The sequence below is a fragment of the Mesoplodon bidens genome (assembly GCF_964165515.1).
Source record: "Mesoplodon bidens genome assembly, chromosome: 2".
In the NCBI taxonomy this organism is placed as follows: Eukaryota; Metazoa; Chordata; class Mammalia; order Artiodactyla; family Ziphiidae; genus Mesoplodon; species Mesoplodon bidens.
In genome coordinates, this window is record NC_138177.1 from 169,158,798 (window position 1) to 169,179,448 (window position 20,651).

A 20,651-nucleotide genomic window follows, 5' to 3' on the forward strand; every position below is an offset into this window, starting at 1 on the left:
ACTGGATTTTCCAAGAGCGGCTCCGGGGGTGGCGGCCCGTCGCCTGCCCATCCACCTGGCGCGTGGCTGTAGAGTGAGACCTGGAAGAGCAGCCCCGGGGACGGGAGAGAAGTGTGGCCCCCGTCTCTTCCCTTCACATTTGTGTTCCTGAAAGTGTTTCTTGGCTCCGGCCAGGTCACCCTCCCAGAGGGAGTTGGAGAGAAACTGCTTTTGATCTCCGATTGGACAAACTGCATGAATCTCCCAAGCCCTTTTTTTTGTCCAAGAACAATGATCGCTTTCCTTATGAGAATCCTCTTTAAAAACTATTCCTTGTATTTCCCGCCCCCTCCCGGGATCTATTTCCTTTTGTCCCCATTCCCTTTTTTCCATCATCTGAAGCTGCACGTGTTCTTGGTGACGTCTCGTGGCTGGAGCGCTGCTTGGTTCTTCCTGTGGCCCGTGGCCTCCTGGCAGGTGGCTGACCCTGCGGTGGACGAAGAACCGGGGGCCGGCATGTGGGGCGGAGGGGGCGGGGCCTGGAGGAAGAGGTGAGCCGAGGCAGGTGAACGTCAAACCTCCACAGACTGGATCTGGTTCATCTGTGCCCGCATCACCTGGATACTGTTCAGGATTTTTTTCTGGTGACCAGCCAAGGTGACCCCAACCCGGAGAATGTCCCTTTGGGAGAGAAGCACGTGTGTTAGGGAAATGCGGGGGTGGAGGGTCTCTTTCCAGGTAGAGCTGCCTGGGCTTTTCCGGGGGTTTCCTGCTGGAGAGGGCAAGGGAGGGGGTGAAGGGCCCGGGGGAATGGGTGGGCGTCTGGAGCTGGAGTGAGTGAACGTTGAGGTGGGAGGAGCCCGTGATTAGGAATCAGGGTGCCTAGGTGCACGTGTCTCCTCTGCTTCGGGGGAGGAGAAGGGAACCTGCATTTACTAAGTACCCAGTCATTCACTTTATATCTCCTTTCACCTTCCTACCACTCCCCAGTTTACAGAAGAGAAAACTGGGGCTAAGAAGAGTTCGGTGATTTGCCCAAGGTCGCGGCCAGTGGGTGGCAGGAGACCTGGGTGTTGATATGAATGTGAGTCCGTGTTGGCCGTCTTGCCCCTTGGTCCCCCATATCCCTGCTGGGGCACTGTCTATTCCTCACTTTCTAGAGCCCCCCGCGTGGCGGGATGGGTGGGGAGGGGGGCTAATGGCAGTGGGTGGAAGCGGCTGGGCACTTACTCCATCATCATCTGCGACACGACATCGAAGGAGGTGAAGCCGGCATTGGCGAAGCTCTCCTTGTACTGCCCCATCTTGATGGCCTCCAGCCACTCGTCCACCGTGTTAAAGCTGGTGTAGTCAGGGATCGTGCGGTCCAGCAGCGGCAGGTTGATTCTGGGGGTGGGGTGGGCAACGGGGACGGTCAGGGCACATGCTGACCTGGGGGTGAAGGTAAGCACTACACTTGCAGGCTGTGTGCGTACCTGCACGCGTGCATCCGTGTGTGTGAACGCAGGTGAGTGTGTATGTATGTGAGCCTTTCTGTGTGAGAGCAGGAGTGAGTCTGAACTCATGTAAATGTGTACACATACGTGTGAGTAGGCGAGAGTGAGTGTGTGCAGGACTCAAAGCTGGCGTTACCTGGAAAGTCTAGGGAAGCCTCTACAGGGACTGCGGAGAGGCTGGACCACAGTGGTGAGGCGGGAGACGCTTTGCCATGCTTCTTCTTTTGAGGAGGAGGGATTTCAGCTGGACTAACTGTGCTGAGTATTTGCTGTTTCCTCCCCTGATGCCATTCTGTCCTTCTCTACCGTGGTTGTGCTACAGGAAGCTGATCTTGTGGACTGCCTCTCCAAAGTCCAGACAGAGCTGGTGGGGCTAGTGGGAATGACTTCCTGGCAGGCGAGGTGTGAAGTGACCCTCAGGCTAAAAGCTCAGAGTGATTTTTATCCGAAGAATCAGGAGTGGCTGATGCAGGGTCGTGGTGAGGAGGGACGGGCAGAGGCAAACACGAAAATCTCTTGGCCCTAAGAACTCGGCAGGGGAAGGACTTGGGCCCAGAGAGTCTCTGGCCACAGGCAGCCCTGGACCCCGAGGACATCTAGCCGGACGCCCCTCAGAAACCCTGTGCGATCAAGCGTCCTGAAGTGTAAGAGTGTGCAGGGCCAGGGCTGGCCTGTTGAAGCTGCTCGGGCAAGGCAGTGGTGGCTGCAGACCTGATGGAGGGCGCCCTGGGACCAGTGGGAGAAGCAAAGCTACGGGATCACTGGAGCTATAGCGCACCTCCTGAGCCGGTCTCTCTGATACAAGGATGGCAACCCGAGTGTGGGGCGTGCGTGCATGTGTTTGTGTGGTGAGTATGTACTTCTGAACGTGTGTGCTCAAGGACCTGTGGACGTGTGTAGGTGTGAGAGCCTGAGAATGGGTGTCTCCATGTGTGTGAGATTGTGTGTGAGCACAAGCATGAGCGTTTGTGCCCAGCTGTATGTTCACATACGCGCACGGGACTATATTTGTGCCTGTACATGCATGTGTGTGTGAGCCTGGCCATGTCGAGGAGGTTGCAAATGCGAGTCAGAGGGTCCAGGTTTAAGTGTGGAGGAGGAAACTGAGTGAGGAGTAAATCTATTCACCAAGATTCTGACGATATCTCTTAAAAGCTGTCCTCTCCGACCATGCTTTAAAAGATGCTTCCTCTACCAGATGGGGCTTCCTTCTCCTTCTCGGGATAGTCTGTGTCCTGCACTCTGCACCCCAAGGTAGTCATCTTTCCAACAAACACTAGTGCTGTCCTTCCCCATATCCCAATTCAGCTTTACCAGAGGGGGTGGGGCCAGGGCAGAACTGGGAAAAGGGGCGGGACAGGTGGGGCGGTACCCGGAAGAGAGGGGCGCCATGGCTTTGAGGCTGTTAGGGTTGCGGATCATCTTGTCCAGCGTGTTGACGATCTGGCCGAACTTGGGCCGGTGGTTGCGGTCCTTCTGCCAGCAGTCCAGCATGAGCTGGTGCAGCGCGCTTGGGCAGTCCATGGGTGGTGGCAGCCGATAGTCCTGCTCTATGGCATTGATTACCTGGGGACAACACAGGGGCCCGGTGGGGCTGGGTGGGTGAGGTAAGAGCATCTGCCCTCTGGCCTGGCCCATCTTGCCCCCAGTACATGGCAGGACAGACTTGCTTGGTTGCCATGGCAACTGCCTCCACTCCCTGGAGGCAGCCCCAGTATGTGCCTCACCTGGGTTCCCACCACCTGTGGCCTCGGTCTGGCCTGGCAGCTGGGTGTTCTGCTCCCCCCACTCACCCACCCAGCACCCTGAGATACCCTCTGCCTCAGGGTCCACCAGGCTGACCCTCCTGTGGGCAACCCCACCTGGCTCTCCTGTCGGGGAAAGGAGCCCAAACACCTCTCCAAACTCTCCTGCCCCCAGGGCCAAATTCATCTTGCCCAGCTTGACTGTGGGTACCTTCCCTGCTCAAGCATTCCCTGTTCTGGCGTGGCTGCAAATCAGAATTCCTCAGATCGATTTTCCAACACCCCATTATTGAACCTCATCGACCTTTCGGATCAACTTTCCTCTCCATGCTCCCTGACACGACCCCTCATCATCCCACTTCTGGGCCTTTGCACAGGCTGTCCTTTCCACTGGAAGCCCTCGCGTCTCCCAGTCCCACTACTGTGTCAGTCCCACCTGTCTGTGAAGACTTCCTGGCTGATCTTGCCCACACTGCCCTTGCTCCAACACCTACAGGGCTGGACACCTGCCTCCTCCACTTTAGTACCTGATCATACATAGCACCTGATAACTACATCTGGCTCCCAGAATAACTGTCTTGTCTCCCATATGGGTGGTGAACACCTGAGGGGCAGATATGGCCTCATTCAGGGTCGGCCACAGGTGACAGCATTCTGAAGATTTGCTGGTTTGTGGATGGGTAGGCCTTTCCTACTCCTGAGTCCCCTGGAGAGTCCAGGGTCCCGTGCAGATGTTTGAATCAACCAACATCGGGCTGGGATCTCAGAGACCTTGATCCCACCCTCTGAGAGACACACAAAAGGCCAGAAGTTCTGGATCTTCCCCACCTGTCTGGCTGGCCAGAGAGGCTCTGCCCATCCCCTTGGAGACTTACGTCCTGGTTGGTCATGTCCCAGTAGGGTCGCTCCCCATAGGACATCACCTCCCACATGACGATACCATAGCTCCAGACGTCACTGGCCGAGGTGAACTTCCGGTACTGGATGGCTTCCGGGGCCGTCCAGCGGATGGGGATCTTCCCACCCTGGGGAACAGAATGAGGAGGGTTAGTGGGTGGGAGGCTTACCCTCATGCCCCCTGCTCGCAAAGCTCCCCACCCTGTGCCCTGTGCTGCACAATCACACGAAATATCACTGTTCCCCAGACTCACCTCGCTGCTCTGGACCTCCAGGCGTTTGCACACGCCTTCCCCTCTGCATGAAGTGCCTTTTCCCACTCTGCCATCTGGTAATCTCCTTCTCATCCTTGAAGTCCCTCTGCAAATCTTTCCCTAAGTCCCAAAGAGTTGCTCACGCTTCTCAATCCTACAACTGTGTGCCATAACCTCTCCATCAGCAGGCACTTCTCAACAGAGAGCAGTACTCATATCGTTTGCCTACTTACCTGGCTCTATCTGAACCACCTCTGAGCTCTTTGAGGCTAGGGATTGTGTCTTATTCCTTTCTGTTTAAAACTCTTCAACAACCCCAACAGCTTTCGGGAGAGAGTCCTGAGCTTGGGCAGTCAAGAGTCTCCACGATCTGGCCCTGCCTACTTCTCCAGCACGGGTGCCCACCAATTTCCCCGACAGCCTGTGTTTCAGTCACAGCTCCCCATGAGAATACGGCGTCTGACAAACTTTTACTGGCACCTGGCTTTCAGCTCAGCTATCACTCCTTCTTGGCAAGCCTTCCTCTGCCTCCCAAGGCTGGTGTCTAACTCACAGCCCCGTCACTCTCTGGTGCTCGGCACATCTGTGTCCACCAGTCTGTGAGCTCCAAGAGGGCAGAAAACATGGTTTATGTCTCTACGTCTCCAGGGCCCAGCACAGCGCTCGGCATGAGCAAGTGTTGGTGAAAACGTATTGCGGGGAGAGATGGATATTCGTCCTCCTCCCTGGCCCTGTGACTCCACTGTTCCCTGCCTCCATCTTACCAGGGCACTGGTGTAGGTGGGGTCTGAGGTATCGTCCTCCAGAAAGCGTGAGAGCCCAAAGTCAGACACCTTGCAGACCAGGTTGCTGTTGACGAGGATGTTGCGGGCAGCCAGGTCGCGGTGGACGTAGTTCATGTCTGCCAGGTATTTCATGCCGGCCGCAATGCCTCGCAGCATGCCCACCAGCTGGATGACTGTGAACTGCCCATCATTTTGCTTCGGGAGAAGTGGAGGAAACACAGAGTAAATGGAAGGGCATGAGTCAGATCTCTGGAGCATTCTCAGAATGGGAAACCGGAGCAGGACCCTGCTGCCCTGGCCTGGGCTCTCGGTGGGAAGGACTCCGATGCTCAAGAAACCTCAGGGAGGCCCAGGAGAGGCCAGTTTCAGGGTGGTGGAGAGAACATGGACTCTGGAGCTGGTTTGACTCTGGCTCTGTCCCTTGCTGGCTGTGCAACCTTGGACATGTGACCTAACCTCTCTGAGTCTCAGTTTTCTCATCTGTGTGTTAAATGGGGATAACTAACACCCACCTTCTAGGGCTGTCAGAGTTCAACAAGAAGGTGCATGGAAGGTGCCTAGCATGTACTAGGTGCTTAAATAAATATTTATTAAATAGCATCTAGTCTAATGGCATACTTCTGATTCCTAGTCAGTGCTTTGTCTAGCTGGTCGACTGTGATCTCTTGGAGGGCCTAGAAACTTTCCTCTGTTGGCCTTGTGCTCTGAACTCTCTCCCTGTACAGCTTTGGGAAAATCCAAATCTGGTAAAAACTCTGGACTCAGGGTCAAGAAACCTTGTTCCAGTCCCGGCTCTCATCTCAACCCTCTGGGTAACACTAGGCAAACTCTACTTCTCTTAGAGCCTCAGTTTTCTCTTGTGCATAATGAGAAGGCTGGCTAAGAGCTTGGAGGGAACAGATGTCAGGTTGTATGCAAACTCTGATCAACTCGCTGTGGTTTCCTGGATTGAGACGGATTCTGAGATGGCTTCTGGGTTTAGTGGGACAGAGTCTGGGATTTATTAGCAATGCCTGGCATGGGTAAAGGAATGGAAAGTGGCAGCAAGCAGGCCATTCTTGACCTAGATCTTTCCAAGACCCTTTCAGGCTCTGACTGTATAAAGCTATGCCTACCACTCCTTTTCCTGCCCCACCACTCTTGGCTTCCCCTACCCGGAGGAAGGAGTCCAGGGAACCATTCTCCATAAACTCAGTGATGATCATCACAGGTGTGCTCTTGGTGACAACACCCTCCAGGTGGATGACGTTGGGGTGGTCGAACTGGCCCATGATGGAGGCCTCGCTCAGGAAGTCCCGGCGCTGCTTCTCAGTATAGCCCGACTTGAGCGTCTTGATGGCTACAAAGATCTCTCTCTTGCCTGGCAGCTTCAGGTGGCCGCTGCATACCTCACCAAACTCCCCTGGGACAGACACACCAAAAGAGGCAGGATGTCACTTACCAAGTGGAAGTGCCACCTCCCTCCCTGTTCCCTGTAACCTCTGCTCCTGGGACCTGCAGGAGCTTTTCCTCCTCGGTGGTCAGCTCATCCTCCCAGACACAGAACCCCTTTATAGAATGCAAGGGCCCAGAAGAGTCTCAGCCACCTTTGGGAGTAAGAGGAAACCTTTCATGGCCGTCCTGTGGTATTTGGCTGGGTGTGGGGTAAGGATGTAGGGGAACCTGGGGAGATGGAGTGAGGGACCTGGGATGAATGGTGGGAAGGACAAAGCACTAGACTAAGTCCAGAGACCTGGGTTCCAGATTTAGCTCAGTCTCTGATGTGATGTGCAAGTTCCTTCCCAGTCCTGTGCCTCAGTTTCCTCATCTGGTGATGAAGTAGTTTTACTGGGCGAACTCTGAGGGCCCTTCCACCCCGGGTATTCCGAGCCTTCAGGTCTTGGAGGGTCCTCTGAGGCTCCTGCCCCATATCCTGCCCTCTATCCCAGGAGTACACACTGGGGTGGTCCCCTGACCCATGGCTGAGGCCATGGTACCTAAGAGGGTACCAGTCACATACCTGCTCCGATCACCTGCTCAATTTTGACACAGGAGATGTCAATTTCCTTGGCAAACTCCCGCACTGCCTCATTGGGGTCCTCGTAGGTGAAAGGGTCGATGTAGATCTTCATGCCTGGGGTCACTGGGACAGAAGACCAGGCTCAGTCATGTGCGCAGACACAAGATGTGGACAGATAGAAAAGTGAGAGCCAGTCCCTCGGTGGAGGGAGGTACACTCCCATGTGGCCCCTGTAGGAATGGGGCAAGCCCCTGCATTTCACTTGACCTCTCTGGGTCTCAGTGAGCACATGGGCACTGAGCTGAGTAGAAGGGTGAGGGGAACAGAGAGGTCAGCAGGGATAGCAAATAGGTTCTAGTTTTTGTTCCAACTCTAATTGATTAATAATGGCTTCCTGGAGCAGCTAAAAGACTGTCAAGATTGATTAACAATGTCTGTTATGAGTGTGGGCATGAACGGATAGATAGGCTTATCACTCTCGTGATAGACAATCAGGGGGTGCAAAGTAAAGGAAGAGGAAGTCAAGAAGGAAGAGAGAGAAATGGAACAAAAATATAGAAAGAGCAGGCAACAGACCGTGTTCTTGGGCTTCTGCTAAGGAGATCTCCCTGCCTTTCAAGGCCTAATTCAAGCCTCCTCTCCCCTCAGGAGGCTTCCTGGCTGCCTTAGCCCTCCCAGGCACTGGAAGGGCTGCCTCACAAGGGTCTGAGTAATCATGGCTCCTGGGCCCACCTCCCAGGTCCCCCCGCTAGCCAAGTCTTAAACCTTTCTGGATCTCAAATTCCCTGGTGCTCAGTGTGAGGCTGGACATGGGGCATATGAAGTTGATTCGTCATCTGATGTGGATTTTTACTTTTTGATGCAGAAGGGAAGACTGTAACTTGGTTGTTAAAGACCCAGTTCTGACCCCAGCACTGAGTCAGCAAAATGCTTTGAAGGGAGGGAAAGATGATCTATCCCTCATTCCCCCTCCCAGATAACTAGTCTTCCACTTCCCAGACCATCTGGCCCTCACCCAGCCTGGGCCTCCCTCTGGCTCCCCAGCTCCCTGCCCACATCCTCCCACGGCTTCAGGAGCTGTGACTTTGGAGGCAGCAGCTCTGGGAGTTGGGAGCTGAAGTCCCTGGGCCGTAGCAAGGCTTGGCTGGTTGGTGAGTGAGGCCACAGCCCTGCTCAGTTGCGTGCTCTTGGACATGTTAGTTGACCACTCTCAGCCTCTAATTCAGACATTCCAGTATTCCAAGGGCTGGAGCCTCTAACACAGGGGTTGGCAAAATGGCCCACTGCCCATTTTGTAATAAAGTATCATAAATAAAGTTTTATTGGAACACGGCCACACACATTCCTTTGCCTGTGGCTGCTTTCACGCTACAGTGGCTGAGTTGAGCAGTTACAACAGAGACCATAAGGCCTGCTGAGCCTAAAATATTTACTGTCTGACCCTTTACAGAAAAGCTTGCCAACCGCTGCTCTAATGCATTATTCTTATTTTGGATTATTTGTGTGGGTGTCTGTCTAGCCCTTTAGGTCAGGGTTTTCTTAATTTGGGTCTGCGAACCACTTGGCAGTCCCAGGATGGGTTTGGTGGGGCTGCTGAAATGGAATGCATTTATTATTATTGTCCCTTTGAATTAGAAAAGTAGTTTATGCTCCTTATAAATAGTTTAAAATTTATGTAAATATATATTGTTGAAAGTAAAAGTTCTCCAAAAATCTATCCCTGAGTATAGATTTTTTTTCTGGATTTTTCTGTCTTATAATTTTATATACACACATATGCATATTTGTGTTTCTCCGGCCACAGGATCCAAAACTTTTAGCAGACTCAGAGGAGTCTGAGACCCTAAAGAAGTTAAGAACCACCGTCTTAGACTGTGGGAGCCTGGGAAGAGGGGGATGGGTGCGTGTTTTGTTCTCATTCCTTTCTCCCCGGCATACTGTATAACGCTCTGCACATAACAGACACTCCGTGTCAGACGACAGAATCCAGATGATAGAGATAGAAGAAGAATAATACCAGCTTCCACTTTCTTAGCTGTTTGTCTGTGCACGACACTGTGCCAGGCTCTTTATAGGCATAATCTCTTCTTCTCCACCCATCAACTCTTGGAGGAAGGGATCATTATTCTCATTTCACATGTGAGAAAACTGCAGCTCAGAGAGGCCAAGCAATCTGCCCAAGGCCACACAGCTAGCAAATGGCACAGCCAGGATTTGAACCCAGGTCTGTCAGAATTGAGCTGAGGGCCGGGACTCTTAATCACCATGCTCACTGCCCCTGGAGGAAATCCACCCAGATCTGGTCCATGCGTCCTCCTCCTAGAGTACTCAGGTGTGACTCCTTCCCCAAGTCAGCCCTCCTCAGAGAGGGTGCATCAGCTCCCCGGAGATGCTCTCTTTTTTGCCCAGACTCAGTGTCTGGCCTGTGGTTCTTGGCGACTGACTTTCAGCCTCCCTCCCAACAGAACTGGGGGAAGCCTTTCCTGCTGGGCCAGCTGGGGAGGAAGGACAGGAACGGGTCAGCTCAGGGAGCCAAGGAGAAGCACGGCAGGAGCTCAAAGCCTGGTTGGGCGCCGCCAACCAATCAGATGCTGTCCCAAGCCTTGGCCAGGAGTGCTAGTCAGGAGGGCTCTCTATCCCTTACAGGACAGAGGTGCATGCCTTCAGCTGGCAATCCAAGTGCTCCGTGAGGGGCTCCACTTACAGCCCCCTTGTTCCTCTATATGCCAGCACAAGGAATTATTTACCCAGAGGTCCCAGACACACCTCATAATTGCTTGCCTCCGTGCTTTTGTTCATGTGGTTCTCTCCACCTGGAACACCCTTTTCCTCCCTTGTGTCCAGATCAAATGCCACCTCCCTTGTGAAGCCTGCCTGGATCTCTCCAGTGGAGGCCAATGCCTTCTCCTCAGGCTCCTGCTGCCCTGTCTCCACACCCACTCCCACGGATGTCTGTATGGCTTTTCTACCTTGTATCAGGGCTCCCAGATTCACAGGCCCACAGCCTCCTGCCACCCCTTTCTGGAACACTCTCCTGCCTGTGAGGGCTTGCTTTACCCTCTCTCCCCCAGAGGGACAGAAGCCATGTCTATCTCGTTCTTGCTAAATCCCAGGGCCTGGCACATAGAGGGTGCTCAATAGATGTTTACTGGAAGAATAACAGCATTACTCATTGACGTGCCCTGGTTTTCTCTCTCCACTTGTTTGGAGTCATGAGTGCCTGATGAAAGCTATGAATCGGCTTGTTGGCAAAGTATTCACGTGTATGTGCACATGCCCATAGTCAGCATATAATTTTGGAATGTTCACAGGTCCCGGAGGCTCTAGGAGTCTGTGAACCCCGAGTTGTGAGCTCTTGCTCTAGAATGTTTTCTCTGGAGTATACGTGAAGGTGGTATAAAGTAGGTGCTTAATAAACGCTTTTGAATGTACGGCTCTGAGCACAGCCATCCCTGCTTTGGTGACCCTTTGGTTTCGCCTCACCATTAATATTGGCTCACAGTTTAGCATGGATTTACCACATACGAGACCCTTTTCTAGGTACTTTATAGGCATCGGCCCAATTAATCCTCCCTAACAATCTTCCCAGGTAAATAGTATTATTAAGCTGAGCTCTATGAAACTGCCAATATCTGACTGCTTCTGACCTACAGAAATGGCAATTTCATTTGGTCCAACATAATATTATCCCCCCCATTTTTGATGAAGAAACTGTGGTATAAGAAAGGTTAAATGACCTATCCAAGGGGACATGGACACAGCTAATAAATGACAGAAATGTTGTTTGAACCCAGGCTGTAAAATCTACACTTACAACTGCCAGGCTACCAGTTTATTCTGGGTGCTTCCCCAGCCTGTGTCTTGGGAGAGAGTGTGAGCTCCCTGTGGCCAGAGCCTTGCACAAAGCCTGGCTCCCGGGAGGGGCATTTGCTGAACTGAAGTTGGATGAGGACCCCTGCAGGCAAGAGTCTTCAGAAAATATTGGACTCTTGGATGATTTATGACTGTCAGGGTCACCAACTGCCATCCTGAACCCACATGGGAAATTCAGGATGAGGGAAGGAGGATCCAGGCATCCAGAGACCTGGATTTGAATTCTGCATCTGCCAGTAATAATGGTCACAAATAAGCTGCTTTATGGGTTTGAATTCAAGATCAACCACTGTATTGATCTGGCTGTGTGAACTTGGGCAAGTTACTTAACCTCTCTGTGCCTCACTTCTTTCATCTACAAAATGGAGATAATAAATAAACAAATCCCCTACCTTGTAAGGGGGTTGCAAAGATTAAATGAGAATCTTTTTAAGGGGCTTTGTACAGTATTTGGCAAATAGAAAGCACTGAATAATTGTTAACTGTTATCATGAAGAGTTGGCTATTGTTAAATATTATTATTACAAAGCACTTTAATATCCATTAAATCCTTTAATCCTCATAACTCTGTGAAAGTATCATTCCTACTGCTTCCCATATAAAGATGCCAAGGCTCAGAGAGGTTTGATGGCTTCCCCAAGGTCACCTAGCTGGCCAGTAGCAGAGTATGGCTGAGAAACCAGGTGAGTCCCCCTGGCTCCACATCCAGGCAACATAGCCCTCGGTACTCATTCAGCACCTGCTCAACGATGGAAAACATGAGCCCGTGAGGGTGACTTTGAGCCATCACACACATACCCGGGCCTCAGCTTCCTCCTCTGTCCCAGCCACAGAGAGTTGCTGGTGGATATGCGATCACAGGGCTGGCAGTGCTTTGAGAAAAAAAAACAAAAAACAAAATCCTGCTCAGATGCAGGGCGTGGGAGCTTGAGCTTGAGAATGTGTTGATCTGTGAACAACACGTTCTATTCTGGGGTCTATTTTGAAAACAAATCCCTGCTGTCACCTGTTTCCTTGTTACTGACTCACCCTCTAAATAGTGATGCTCCCAAATGGTTCCAGGTGACGGAGCATGTGAGCCTGTCTTATTCTAGCTCAGAAGGGTGTAGGTAGCACAGCATGGCTAAGTGTGTGTGCTCTGGAGCCAGACACCCTAGGTTTGTACCCTAGTTTTTGCCTTGCACAGCTGTGGGACCTCTCTGTGACCTGGTTTCCTCATACTCAAAGTGGGAAATTATCAGGATTAAATGAATAAACACACATTAAGCATTAAAAGAGTTCTTGGGGGCTTCCCTGGTGGCGCAGTGGTTGGGAGTCCACCTGCCGATGCAGGGGACACGGGTTCGTGCCCCGGTCCGGGAAGATCCCACATGCTGCGGAGCGGCTGGGCCCGTGGGCCATGGCCGCTGAGCCTGCGCGTCCGGAGCCTGTGCTCCGCAACGGGAGAGGCCGCAACAGTGAGAGGCCCGCGTACGGCAAAAAAAAAAAAAAAAGAGTTCTTGGCACACAGAACACAGTATGTTTAAGCTACATCTACGATCATGATTTTATTACTTGGGGAGTAGGATGGGGTGATGGAATTTATGACTTTTATTTTTAACATACAGGTGGATTTTCATTTCTGTGTAGTTAAATTTGTCCACCTTTGTCTTATGGTCCTTCCATTGCTTTTGTGCTTAGAAGGTGCTTTTCCATCCACATATCAGTTAAATAGTGACCTAAATTGTCTTCTGGAAATTTCAATGGTTTAATTATTTTTGCCTTTATGTCTAAAATGATTTTTAAGCTCAGGAACTTTTACTTCAAGTTAAGTCTTACCCAGAGGCTTAAGATCTAGAACTCCTTGGCTTTGCTCTTTCTTGCATATCCTGTATCCAATCCTGCAGCAAATCTGGTGGCTCTACTTTCAAAGTGTGTCAGAGTCCAACCCCTTCCCACCACCTCCCCCGTTGCCACCCTGGTCCAGCCACCATCATATCTTCCCTGGATTATCCCAGCAGCCACCTCACGGTCCCTGTTCTGTCCTTGCCTGGCACAGCCCAGCCCCTTCAGTCCATTCTCCACATGGCAGCCAGAGAAATCCTGTGAAAACTGTAACTCAGAGCACATCAGTCTTCTGCTCAGACCCTTCCAGAGGCTTTTCATTTCACTCAGAATGAAAACCAAGGTCCTGCAACGGCTGATAAGAATCTGCATGTCATGGCCCCTCATACCTCCCGCTCCTGTCTCCTCACTCTGCTCCAGTCACACTGGCTTCCTGGCTGTTTCTGAACCTGCCAGACACGTTCCAGCCCCAGGGCCTTTGCACTGGCTATTCCCTCTGCCTGGGATGCTCTTCCCTCAGGTTCTACACAGTTCGCTCCCCCAGCTCCTCTGCACCTTTGTTCAGAGGAAGCCCTCTCGCTGAGGCCCACCCCTCCCCCCCTATTTAAAAATGAAGCGCTGAGCCCTGCAGCTCCCAATCACCCTGTTCTACTTTGCTTTTTTTCCCATGGCACTTCTCATCTTCTGATATACCATACGCTTTACTCATTTATTGCATGTGTTTTAAAAAATTCCCTGTGCCTCCCACTAGGAGATAAGTTCCACCAGGGCAGGGATATTTGGTTTGTTTACTTGTGTGTCCCCAGCACCAAGAGCAGGGCCTGACATATATAATGGGCCACAACAAATACGTGACAAATGAAGCGATGTGCTGATGACCCCCCCTTACTTGGTGGCCAACTGAGGAGCCCTGCGGTACCCCACTGAGCCCATTTGGAATTCCTGTTTGCTGAGTGAACCGAAGCGAGGACCCACATGTCCCCTCCCTGCACAGGTTGTTGGTTCTGCCAGGGTCAGATGGAGAGGAATCTCTGCTCTGCCCTTCTCTCTGATCCGCTCCCCAGGAGGGGCATCTGCTCTGGGAGTGTGTGGCTCACGTGCCCCCAGATCTGGCTGAAGGTGGGGTGGGAGGGCGCAGGAAATGGAGGCACTGAGCAGGCACAGCAGGGGGCCTCCTGCCTCCCTTCTCTAGCCTGGGCTTCTCACCATCTCACTCAACTCCTGTGTTTATTCTGCAAGGCTGTACCCAGTGCCTGCTGTGTGCAGGGCTGCCAGCTGGCGCTGGGGAAGCAGTGGTGAGTGTCAGAAAATTTCAGGTCCCCACGTGCCCCCAGCGTAATGGCGGGGAGAAAGGAAGCAGGTCACCATGCAGCCAGGTAAGGGGGCGCGGTGTAAGCACAGATGAGGGCCCTAAATCCAGGGTGGGGTCAGGGAGGGCTTCTCAGAGGGGTCCGTATATGATGAGGCCTGAGGGAGAGGGAAGGACCCAGGTAAAGAGAGGGGAGAGTGCTTCAGGCAGAGGGAGTGGCATGTGTACGTTTGTTCGGGGAACCGCTGGGCAACAGTCTGACCGCAGCAAGGGTGGAGACAGTGAAAGAAGGCTGGACAGGTTGCTGGGCACTGAGAGTGAGGGCCCGGGGTGCTGGCCCCGCTGGGGTATACATACTGTGGCCACTGGTGTAGTGCTGCAGCTTGTCCGTGTACTCCGAGTCAGCACGCTCAAACCCCCGTCTTCTGGAACAAGAGCAAAGGGCTGGAGCCACCTGGAGGCGCCCGGGGAGCTGGGAGCCACAGTAGCTGATAGGGAGAGGGTGGGCAGGCCCTTGAAACCACCCCGTTGCCAGAGGACGCCCTGCTGGCCCCTGGCCGAGCAGCCTCACCCGCCCTGGTCCCACTCAGCTCTTGCCACCTCTCCCACTTCAAGTCCAGGCTCACTGATTTCCCCTGTCCCCTCTCCAGCTGAGCCCCTTTCAAAGAGCACAGTCATCTCTGGCCATGGCCCCTGGCCCCAGAAACTCAGGGGCTTCTGTCCATCTGACCTTATGACCTAGTCTGTTCTTAAGTGGGGAGCTCTAAGGAAGAAGGGAGAGTCTTTGCATTAAGCCCAGCAGAAGTCCAGGAACCAGTCCCATCGCCTGCCTTTGCCTATGCTGTGCCAGCCACTTGGGATGCCCTTTCCTGCACCTCTTCCTGTCTGTGTCCCCTTCCTTCCAGCCACCTCAGCCAGGGGTGGGGCTTACCCGAGTTCCTCAGCCTGCTTATGGCCTTATTCATGAAGGGGCTTCTACTAGAGCAGAAAGTAGGGTGATTGGTACTCCCTCTCCACCATCCCTGGCTCCCGGCATCCTGCAGCCTTTCCCACCCACTGTTCTGAGACGTCCCTTCATGCTGGAGTATTAGTGTCTCAATATGCCACCTCCTCGAATAGTGGACTTGTCCAGGGCAATGCTTGACTCAAAGGGATGGACTGCCAACGGTGGCCATTTAGGCAGTGGGAGGCCACTTGTGGGTCTCCAGGCCACCCGAGCCCCTCCTGTCCCCTCTGTTCACAGACACTATTCAGGAATGGCAGAATGGGCGGACAGCCCTCTTGGACAGCCAGGCCTGGACCAGGCCGGGGGTCACTACCCACCTGTTACACACGATGGCGATGACAACCACGGCAATGAGGAAGACCAGGCCAGCTGCCGAGGAGCCGATGATGAGGGGCAGCTTCTCCTGGATGCTTGTCTGGTACTCGGCTGGGGAGAAAGCACAGCACAGTGTTCTCAGCCTGGCTCTGGGGGTCGTAACCCCCTGCATCCCCACCACACTGGGTCTCCTTGGATCCCAGGTCTGTTCCTCTCCTGGCAGAGCATCTGTCATGCTCGGGTGGAGAACTGGCTGTCACTCCCTCACAAGTAACCTTGGACAAGTCCAGGAACTGCTCCAACTCTCAATTTCTCATCTATAAAATGGGCACAATAATGCCTGCATCTCAATTTGATATGAAAATCAATAATAATAATTATCTGACACATATACAGAGGCAGTTAAAAGCACAGACTCGGGCTTCCTTGGTGGCGCAATGGTTGAAAGTCCGCCTGCCGATGCAGGGGACACAGGTTCGTGCCCCAGTCCGGGAAGATCCCACATGCCACGGAGTGGCTGGGCCCGTGAGCAATGGCCGCTGAGCCTGTGCGTCCAGAGCCTGTGCTCCGCAACGGGAGAGGCCACAACAGTGAGAGGCCCGCGTATCGCAAAAAAAAAAAAAAAGAGCACAGACTCTGAAGCCAAACTCCTTGGGTTTGAGTCCCAATGGTGTCACTTACTATCTGTGTGATCTCTGGTAAAGTGACTTACCTCTCTATGGCTCAGTTTCCTCATATGTAAAGTGGGGAGAAGAATAATTCCCATTTCATGGGATTTTTGTGTAAAGGACTTAGCATAATAGTGAGCGCTCAGTAAATATTAGCTATTATTGTTTTTAAGTGCCTTAAGTGTCTGTCATGGTTAAGTATGTTATGCATCTTGTGTGATTCTCAGAATAGTCCTATGATGTACTGCCTACAATTATCCCATTTAACAGATCAGGAAACTAAGGCTTGGCAAAACTGTGATTTGCTTAAGGTCACACAGTTAGAAAGTGGCCAGTGCCAGCATCTGAACCCAGGTCTGTTTGATCCAAGGCCATGGGCTTAAGTGAGATAATGTGTAAAATGTGCTCAGCATTGGCCCTGGCTCTTGGAAACCATTCGGTGCATTCTCAATGTCATCAACATCTTCATTGTTTAAAATTTTATTATTACTACTACTCATTGCCTCCATGACCAGACAGGAGCTTACTGAAGTCAGGGACTAGGTCATTTGTGGGTCCTTAGAACCAACACATATTTGTTGAATTAATAAAGAAAGATCTTGAGGCAGTTCGCCAATCCCCAGGTCAGTGACCCTCATCCAACATGCAAGAGGACCTAGAGAGGTGAAAGACGCTGGCCATGAGGAACGGGAATTTTCCAGAGGGGCTGAGTACTAGAAGACATGGTGGAGCTATAAAGGAGGATTTCTGTGATGAGACAAGAATTCAGGGGTCCAGGAGCCTCTGAAGTGTTCAACCAGGCAAAGGCTGAGGCCCATGCCCAGTGGTTGAAGCAGATGCTAAGAAGGGATACTGAAGTCTGGTCCTAAGTATTCTGCTCTGAAGTTTGGCTGGTTGGGGAAAGGGCCCCCAGACTCACAGCAATGACAACTATGACCTTAACTACTATTTGGTGAGCACTAAGCACGTGAGATGTAGTGCCAACCCTGTGCTACGGCCTGTACCTTTATCCCCCATCCTGACCCTAGTTTGATGATGATGATGATAATCAGTTAGTTGTTATCATCCCCATTTATAGATCAGAAAATTGAGGCTCCGAGTGGTAAGGTGAGTTACTCAGGACCACACAGCTAGAGCTGAATCAGCACTGTCAGGCATTAGAGTCTGCATTCTTTAACTGTGCTGCTTCTCAAAGATTATTAGAGCAGGAAGGGTGCTTAGAGACCATGTGGTCCCAAACTTGGAGACACAAAGCACATGGCCTACAACCTTCCATTCTCTTGCCCAGGGAAGACATTACTAATCCATCCCTGCACTTCTCCCTGATGAGCTCAGATGTGGCTTCAGAATTCTTCTCAAACCAACTGCAAGTCACTGGAGTAATGTATGGATAAAATGTTTCTCTCTCAGATGGAATATGATACTTTCATTTTATAGATGAGAAGAAACTGGCCCAGCGAATGGAATTGGCTTGCTCAGAGTGGCTTTGCAAGTTGGGGCTGAGCTCCCAACAGTCCTGGGAAAGGACATGATGGTAACGGAGGAGTCCCTATATTTCCGGGCCACAGAAACAGTCCTCTATATATGGCTGTGTGGTTTGTACAGTGCACAAATGTTCTCACCCAGGAGGGAGGGAGAATTGACATCTAGAAGAGGGGGTGCCTTTTCTAATTTGCACAAAGGTACTTTATAGGAGGTGGTCCTTGTTCTGTTTGTAGAGTCAACACCCTCCTCCTGCCCTCTGGACCCTGCTTACCTTCTGTCATGGTCTGGAAGTACATCTTGCCACTGTAGCGCCCGTAGCCCGCCACGGTGCGTGCCCGCACCTGGAAGACATAGATGGCGCCGGCTTTGAGGCCCTGCACAGTGACCGTGTTGGTGGGGCTTTTTATGGCTGTGGCGTTGTACTCACTCAGCTCCTGCCGAGGAACAGAGAAAACAGTTAGTGAGGTTGTAGCCCAGAGTCCACCATCCACTCCTGCCACTTGGGGCAGGTCTGGCTACTGGACAAACATCTGTGGTTCCAAATTATTCACTCCTTTCCTGTGACAGAATCACATACCCAAACCTTTTGCATATGATTTGCAACACTTCCTACAAAAGAAGGCAGAGCATATTTCTTTGCCTCACAGATGCTGAATTTGTTCATGTGACTTGGTTTGGCTGTTGGAATATTCTAAAGGACGTAATGCAAGTAGAGGCTTTACATGTGCTTGTTGATTTGACCTGGTCTCTTATGCTTCTGCCATCTGCCATGGTGAGGCTTAACCTGGGTAACAGCTGGTTCCAGAAGGAGAAACTTGTGAAGAAGACCTTGACCTAACTCCTAGGCTGAAGCAGCGCCACCTCAGTTGACCCACAGACAAAAACCTATGAGCAAGAAAAATAGCCACTTGTTGTAAGCCACTGGATTGTTGGAATTGTTTGTTCTGCAGCATCATCTCAATAACAGCTGACTAATGCACATACGCTGAGTGGCCACTGTATGCAGACCCTGAAGACTAGACTGTGAGTTCTTAGAGACAGCAGGGAGACGGCCCAACTTATTCACTTCTGCATCCCTCTTCCTGTCCCATGCCTCTACGGATTAAGTGGATGGACCCCGTTTCAGCCTCAGCACATTTGAGTGAGGCAGGAATTAAGGCCCAGAAAGAGAAAATGATGCTCAAGGTCACATACATCAGTTGGTGGCTGCTTTGGGACTCAAACTAAGTCTCCTGCATGGAGCCGCCTCTAATACCCATGCCTTTGAGAGAGAAGAATGCCAGTTCTGACCTGATCACTGCCCAGGGTGACCCGAGGAGTCTGGGACAGGACAAAGATCCAGCTGCTGCAGTGGGAGTGGAAAAGTGCTTGAGTTGATGCAGATGTTTACCAGCCTACATGATGCTTGTTCAGGTGTCTGTCAGCTACCCAGCAAACCCTCCCCAAATACCCTCTTTGCACTAGGCCCTGGGTTGGGCACTAGGGACCCACAGGAGGTAAAGCAGAGGCCCTGGCCTCCTGGGAGAGCTCAGTTCAGTAAAGCAAATGGTGGGGAAATCTTAACCCTTTGAGGATCATGAACCCCTTTGAGAAACCGATGAAAAGCTATGAACCCTTATGTAGAAAAATGCACACCTGATTGCACATTTAATGCACAATGTTAATACACCTGATGTGCATTTAATGCACAATGTTAATCCTATACATGTCCGGGTACGCAGAGCCCTTGAAAACTCTCATGAAACAATTAAATTCAGTGTGAGCAATGTTATTACAGATAATAATTGTAACTACAATCCTCTTATGTAATTACACAACTACACTGTAATAATGTAATTACAATGTTATTATAGTGTATAGGTTAAAGGGAACTGGAGCCAGACTTTCTCGGTTCAAATCCTGACTCTATTATTTACTACCTTTGTGACCTTGGGCAAGTTTCTTAACTTCTCTCTGCCTCCTTTTCTTCACCTGTAAAATGGGGATAATAATAATAATAATAGCTACCTCAAAGGGTTTAGAGAATGAAATGAATTAATACGTATGAAATGCTTACACGGGTAGGGTAAGCGCAGTGAGCTCAGGGGCAAGTGGAACGGAATCTTAAAGAACAAATAGAAGTCACCCAGGCAAAGAAGCAGGAGGGCGTCCCTGGGAAGGAGCAGCAGGTGCAAAGGCAAGGAGGTGAGAAAGAGCTTGGGATGTGGGGGCAGCAGCGGATAGGCAGTCTCTTCTCCTGAGCCAGATCACCTGCCTACTCCTCCAGGAAGCCTCCCTGACTTCCTCGCCAGATGTGCCTCCCCTCCTCTGAGCCCTGGAGCACTTGCTGTCTGGTTTCGGCTATGTCCCGTCACCCTAGGCCCATACTCATCTCACTCCCTTGATTGTAAACTCCGGAAGGAAGGGGCTGTGTTTTGTTCCCCTGTACCAAGCATAGGGGCCTGCATGCACAGTCCTTTGCCAACGGCCACAGGGCGAAGGCTGTACTCCTTAGCCTGGCATTCCAGACTCTCCATGACTTGGCTTTTGCCAGTCTCTCCCGCCACATCCCCAGGGTCCTCCAGGCTCCAGCTATATGCAACTGCTTCCCCTTTCCCTAGTAGGGCTGCCAGATTTAGAAAAAACAAAACAAAACAGAATGCTCAGCTAAATCTGAATTTCCGCTCAACAATGGATAATTTTTTAGTATAAGTATGTCCCGTGCATTGTTTGAGACATACTTATGCTAAAAATATATTTTAAAAAATTCAAATATAACCTGGTGTCCTATATTTTATTTGGCAATCCGACCTTACCTGGACACCCTGAGCCTTTGCAAGTGCTGTTGCCCCTGTCTGAAATGCTCTTTATTCATATGCCTGGCAGTTCCCTACTTATCATTCAAGACTCAGCACAAGTATCACCTCGGCTGGGGAGACTTCCCAGATGTCCCTGCCAGAGACTGCAGGTCCATTGTCTCCTCTCCCACCCACTGTTCTGATATAAATGTGTCTTCTCTAAGCCTGTGGGTTCCTTG

At 51.5% G+C, this 20,651-nt stretch overlaps 1 protein-coding gene across 3 annotated transcripts in view; it reads right to left on the reverse strand.

The window, feature by feature from the left end:
* Positions 1 to 551: 551 nt before the first annotated feature.
* EPHB2 (EPH receptor B2) overlaps positions 552 to 20,651 on the reverse strand; it is a gene marked incomplete at its 3' end in the record, with an annotated part of 185,321 nt that continues 165,221 nt past the window's right edge. Inside the window, exons 7-16 of one of the 3 annotated variants that reach the window (XM_081214527.1) lie at positions 17,907 to 18,069; positions 15,485 to 15,593; positions 14,519 to 14,583; positions 7,156 to 7,278; positions 6,311 to 6,558; positions 5,136 to 5,351; positions 4,096 to 4,245; positions 2,848 to 3,041; positions 1,210 to 1,365; positions 552 to 660 (exon numbers count right to left, since the gene is read on the reverse strand). In XM_081214527.1, the coding sequence (XP_081070653.1) occupies positions 552 to 660; positions 1,210 to 1,365; positions 2,848 to 3,041; positions 4,096 to 4,245; positions 5,136 to 5,351; positions 6,311 to 6,558; positions 7,156 to 7,278; positions 14,519 to 14,583; positions 15,485 to 15,593; positions 17,907 to 18,069 (1,533 nt within the window). Of the gene's footprint in view, positions 661 to 1,209; positions 1,366 to 2,847; positions 3,042 to 4,095; positions 4,246 to 5,135; positions 5,352 to 6,310; positions 6,559 to 7,155; positions 7,279 to 14,518; positions 14,587 to 15,484; positions 15,594 to 17,906; positions 18,070 to 20,651 lie in introns of all 3 variants that reach the window. The other 2 variants (XM_081214528.1, XM_081214529.1) reach the window with 2 other exon arrangements.